General features: G+C 46.1%; 1 protein-coding gene across 1 annotated transcript; it reads right to left on the bottom strand.

The window, feature by feature from the left end:
* Positions 1-1,449: 1,449 nt before the first annotated feature.
* Positions 1,450-5,898, bottom strand: btg1 (B-cell translocation gene 1, anti-proliferative). The gene is made up of 2 exons (XM_079236310.1): positions 5,559-5,898; positions 1,450-2,024 (listed from the first exon to the last, which is right to left on the bottom strand). Exons 1-2 carry the CDS (start codon positions 5,701-5,703, stop codon positions 1,621-1,623), a joined length of 549 nt encoding a protein of 182 aa, XP_079092436.1. The 5' UTR covers positions 5,704-5,898; the 3' UTR covers positions 1,450-1,620.
* Positions 5,899-6,314: the final 416 nt, after the last annotated feature.

The raw sequence follows: 6,314 nt of genomic DNA, 5'->3' as shown, positions 1-6,314 counted from the left end.
ATTAATCTTATAACAGTCGGTGCTCCAGACCTCCCTTCGGCCAAAGTCTCACACAGTCATCACTTAGTCCAGACCTTTCAGACTAACTTTTTTTCCTCTCTCTTCTATCCGCAACACAAATCACCATCTGTGTCTGGGAGTGGGAGGGGGAGAAACGGTTTAGCTCTGCACCCTGCCAGAGCGAGCAGTGCCATATGAACGGATGACAGAATGTTTCTAACATACCACCTCAAATACTCTCCAAATCAACGGCGCTGAAATGTTCACAAATACAGTGTCATAAAAAAAAATGGTTTGAAATCCAGAGTTGCACACTCCCGATTTAATAGACATTAGTCTACCCCAACGGGGCAGCTACAGTATGAACAAACGGCTAAAAGTGGGAGGGGCAATAAAAACGGCGTGAAAAGATGACATTCGAATGGATGGAATGCAGGCGATTTTCTCTACAAAGTACACATCCCACACAATCTCACGTCAAAGTGCATTCAACGTCAATTCTAACAGGGCCACAAGACCAAGATTTGGGTAAAATGGGCCCCCCCTTTTGCTACACTTTGAGTTTTGGCGATGCGGGAGATGACAAAGTGGTTGGAGGACAGGGGGCAATATTAACAACACAGGAACTTGATTGTGATTTTCAACAACATTCGTTAACTAGGGGGAGGGGACAGGAGACCGATCCCCTGCCATCCACCCGAAAAGCTACACATACGTGGGTGATGGGAGGGCGACAGTGCAACAGGACACACTGGTATCCACAGGTAGCAGGTGTCACAACACATTCCACTTTCATAGAGATGAAGGTTTTCTGAGGCTCTGTGTTATTGGTAGGGGAGGGGGGGGAGGCAAAGTTAAGACGAAAGCCTTTTTTTACAGCTACAAGATAAAGAAAACTAATTCCCTGTGGTCCAAAAAGGGGGTCTTATAGAAAATAGAGATGCTCTCATCGGGTGTTTCTTTACCTTGAGCTTGGATTATGAAAGGCTTCAGTCTAAACCTCAACTTCCTCCCCGCCCAGAAAACAAAACAAGTGAAAAGAGCTAATTGAAAAAAACTTCAGGATTTTTAAATTCATGGGGTTGTTCCTGATATATGTATATATAAAAAGGAAACATCCTTACAATTTAGGTTTTGGTGTTTTTCGGTGGCGTGTTGAACATGTACCCATAGTAACCACAAGTAAAGAAAGTGCAAAGTCAATGACAGCCCCTTCAGAGATGGAGCTGATCACCATGTTGTTTACAGTCGAGGGGGTGCGGGGGTAGGTAGGTGGAGCCCATCGCCATGGGGGTTCCTGGTTGGTTGGTTGGTTGTTTAGCTGCCCCAACAGTTCAATTTCCACAAAGCCTCTCGTAAAAAAAAAGTGCCCAGCTGATCCAATGACAAAAGAACAGATGATAATGGGGGGAGAGGGTAAAAAATATCAAACCTACAAGGTTTCCATCACCTGGACGATAGGCCACATCCTCTGTTTTTTTTTTTCTCTTTCTTTTTTTCTTCTTTCACTATTTCATTTCATATTCTTAGCTTCAAAAAGGCTCACTGATCGGACCATACGATCGGACCAGCCACGACGTGACCCAGAACAAAAGTAGGCCAGGGCGACGGTGCGCCTCTTTAACTGGACACAGTCATCATGTTGTAGGATTTGGAGGGACTGGTTCTGCCCATCACCATCAGTTCCTCCTTGCAGCTGATGTGACTGTCCACCATGGAGCCCCCCGACCCACCGTTTCCTGAGGAGGAGCTGGCGCTGGACATCACCGGCATTCCTACGGGGCAGGGCTGCGACTCGTACAGGACGCAGATGGAGCCGTCCTCGCCGATGCGGTATGACACCTCGAAGGGGTCCACCCAGAGCGTGAGCTCACTGGGCAGCAGCTGGTAGAGTTGCTGGATGGTCAGGCCGATGCGCTGGCCCGCCTGTCCCACCAGTGGGTCCATCTTGTGGTTGATGCGGATGCATCTGTAACCTGAACCCTTGCAGGGCCTGTCTGGGAACCAGTGGTGCTTGTATTGCTCTGCAGAGACACAGGAGAGAAAAGGGGAGGGAGAGAAAGTTAAGCTTTGGGGTGATTAACACCAGGCTGCTTGTAATAACATGTAAAGTGGGTTAAAAAAAAAAAAAAAAGGCAGGTCATGTGCGCCAATAAAAAGAGGGGCCAAATGGAAAAGAAGAATGTGTTGTTGAACACAGAAACACCGACTACAGACGTCAATCGTGGCTGTGAACCAAGGCTTTCCAAAAGGTTAATTTAATAAACATACTATGGCTGTAAAACTGTTTAAGATGGGGTCTTTGAAAGGTCTATGAACAATATGTGTTTGATCAGTCCAGGGACTACAGATTTAAAAAAAATATATAGTGTTTTGACCAACTCTGGCACATTTACAGTGACATTTACCTACCAAATAAACCAATACATAAATAAATAAACATTTGTAATAATTAATAAAATACGCAAAAAGCATGAACTGTAACATGCTACCCATTTTGATATATTGTGAATACTATAGGTCACTGTAATCCATTATGTGTTATGAATACATAAATGTATCCCTCATGTTACAGTCTGTCCTTCTGGATGTTCTGAAAGCGTTTAGCCTATTGCCCATAAAGAAAGTACTTATCTACACTAAAGTGCTGGGCCCAGTTGTGTTCGGGAGATGAAGAAAGGGCAAACAAACAACACCACCTGTTGGAGTGCTGATAAGCAGCCATAAACAGGCGGCCAGTGGCAACCCGGGCCTACGTGACAAAAAGAGGGCCATTGAATTGCACAATCCCTCCCCTGGCCGTCGTCAGTGTGACGGTCTCTCCCATGACTGGATGAACAAAAACACACCAAAAGTGTGGTCCTGGTCCGCCATCTGGGACACCAGGCTCCGCCTCTTAAAGGGAAAGGACCTTGTTTTTCTTTTTTCCTCCTCTGTGTGGGAGTTTTTTTTCTTCCGAAGTGCAGTGAAACTAGTGATGCGGCTTACGGTATGCGCGAGACATTTTAGTTGTTAAGACCGACGAGGGGAACGTTCTACCACGGATAGTTTTATCCTAGGAACCTCCCACACACACACACACGACGCGCATTGAATTATTATTGTTTCTAACTGTATTGTGGTCCGAAGAAAAATATGGTAAGTGAAGTAGGCCCGCATTCAGGCCGGGGGCCCCGGAAACCACCTGTATGCGTCCACGGGATAATACCCCCCTTCCCTCATGTCTTATCACAGAAGGCTGTATACTGAGCTAATGAAGGCACTGGCACTCTGAAAGAGCACAAGGGGTTGGATGATCTTTCAGCCTCGGACTGTGCCACAAAGGCCACTACCCTTCAAACTCTGGAGCAGCTGGAAAAAGATCAGCTCAGCAGGGCCTATTCTTAAAAACGAGGGCACACGGGAGGAAAGGGGGGAGGAAACGGGTAACGGAAAAGAAAGGCAGACAGAGCATGCGCTTGACCTAAAGAGTTTAACAAAGGGTTGTTTATTAACTGGCTGAACCTGGACCACTAGAACAAAAACACGAGATTATCGTTTGGCTCACTGCAACAACAACAACGACGAGACAAATCGAAGCCGTAAGGGAGATTCTCATTTGGCTCACTGCAACATTGTTGCAATAATAAATAAATAAATAAATAAATAAACGACGACGACGACGAATCGAAGCTCTGCGGCTAACTGTTACACAACTATCGTGATCTCAAATCTGGTCCAAGGGCTTAATTTGTCTACTTCCCTTCGCTCAGCACAAATGAGGGGAGCTAGGGACCCCAAGCTTTTTCAGCACACAGACACAATAGTGAGCGATTGTGGAGTTTCCTGGCACAAAAGAGCTCGGGCTTTGGCCTCGTTTAGCAGCAGCGAGCCCGTCACAGGATACTACCACATGGTCGCTCTTGTTTCTGTCTCGCGCACACAATGAGGCAGTGTTGGAGCATGTTTTTGTTCTAATTTATGAACAACAGCAGCTTCAAAATACTATAAAACCATGTCCGGGTGACGGAAGTCACATCGCTATGGTGTCATTAATGTTTATGCACTGAATATACGGCAGGTTTCGGTGGATTCCCCCTCCGTTTCCTCGCTGTTGCGCTGCCTGCGCCTTTAATGTCCTCCTATATGCTCCCAGCAGAAAAACATCCCTCCCCACACACACACACACACACACACACACACACACACACACACACACACACACACAGACCTCTCGGCCGACTCCACACGACTCAAACTTTTGTCTTGTTTACAAACAGAGTCGTCCAAATGTGCTGGTGCAGCTTTTTGGGGGATGGAAATAAATCAACGATTTGCTTCAAACAATCCCCCTCCTAAAAAAAACGATATATATGCCCGTTTTGCACAGGCAGTTTTAAGGCCACCTACAATGAATTGCGTTTCGTGTTTAGTACTAAATGGCATTGTGTCGTTTTTGGGGCAACCGGTTCTATTCTTGTGTAAATGTTAATATTTACCTACAAAAATGATACAACTATCTGCAAAAACAGATTATATAAACTCCGTATGGAGGAAATGTAGGTCATCTGCTCAGTGGATGGAGTGAGGCAGATGTATAGCAGCTTTAGAGCTTCTCTGGCTGGAATGTGTTTACAGCAGAAAATCATAGACTATGTGAGCAGCACTGTAACAAAAAAACACTGCTGTACTCAAATGAGGTAAACCTAAAAAAGGGGCATTATGGCTGAATTTTCCGCTAAATAAAATCGAGAAAATGTGATGTTCTTTGTATTCAATGTAAATAGCTGAATGTGTTTAGATGAATGGGGGACGTGGTAAAACATTACATAAAACACCACACGGTCAAAATGTAAATGACAAAGAAAAATCAAATCAACAAGGTCATCCACTCATTGAAACACACACGTTGCCAAATGTGATGTTTCCAATGAGGAGTATTGTTCATACAATAAATAAATAAAAAAAAAAAATATATATATATATATATATATATACATACAGATGTTTACGTCTCGGTGCTAAAGATTAGTTTGGAATAAGACGCGTTTTCATCATCAACCCCATTTCGTCCAAATGCATTACGTAATTGAGCAGCCTCACTGGAGCTGTTTTGCTCAGTTCCCTGAGAGCTTTATCGACCGAAGCGCACTTCCTTGTTTGAGGATCTTTGCATCCCCCCACACTCCTCTTTTCTTCTTCCAAAAACAAAGTAACACATCCAACTGCCTCATATTGTATCTTTGTTAGAAGAAAAAAAATCCGATTGTGGCAAATTAATCGTCGACAATCGTTAGATTAAGATCGCCCGTCGTGTTTACTCCTGTTTTTTTCCTCCCCTCTTCGATGTGCGCAAACAGTGGTGCGCGTTGGCAGCGCTGACAGCGATACTTGCGAGAACAAAGAAAGGCTTCTTCTGAACCATTCTCACCCCGATCAAAAGACGAATTTAAATATTTAACGAGACAACAAAACCTAAACTAAACGTGTGAGGTTGCCGCGTACACCGTGTGGGATGTTTTTTTTCCCAAGTGGCGTTTGTGTGCAGTGCAAAGAGCTGGATTCTCTGGTTTCCTTACCTGACAATATGTCATGTAAGCTTTGGTTGAACGTCTGGACCTGTCGATCATTTACGTGTCCTTTCACCCGCAGAAATCTCGAAAGAAATCCGACGGCGGCGGTGATCTCTGGCTTCATCGTACCCCGGGCACAAAGAGTATGCATTGAGAACGGCAACGGCGGCGATCCGTGCGTCGTTTGCGTCCCTTACGTGTTCGTCCGACCGTTTCTGTCCACTTCGCAGCGGCGATCCTTGGCGGTTGGCACTTTCGTTTTTCCTCTTGGCATTTATTAGTCGAGGTAGAGAGGGGGGGGTGGGGTGGTGATCTCGGAGCGAAGCCTTGTGCTCGGGCGGTACAGTGATGGGGGGAAACGAGACGCCTGTTGTTGGTAAATACAGGGGGGGGGATCACTTGGTGCCACGTCTACCAACCCTCTGCGCTCACTTTCCTCCACCAGAGTGAACCTCTTGGAGCGCCGGAGCGGGTTTTTATAGCGCCCCTCCTCCCCCTCCCTCCCTCCCTCCACACAGCGCCGACACAAGCTGCTACAGCAACAACATCTCACCAATCCGGGCCCTGCCACCGTCTGACGGGCCACATATAGGAGGAGTGCAGCGTCCGCGTCACCGCTCTGAAAATAAACAGAGGCACACAGCATGAAACCGCGCTGCGTTCACTGGCTGTCGGAATTACGCGAGGTTGAGGGGGGTCGGAACAAAAGCCAACGACAACAAAGAAAACGACGAAGTATAGTTGGAGTCTGCGGCTGCAGCT

This window comes from Taurulus bubalis (assembly GCF_910589615.1).
Source record: "Taurulus bubalis genome assembly, chromosome: 20".
In the NCBI taxonomy this organism is placed as follows: Eukaryota; Metazoa; Chordata; class Actinopteri; order Perciformes; family Cottidae; genus Taurulus; species Taurulus bubalis.
This window is presented reverse-complemented; position numbering and strand designations above follow the sequence as displayed.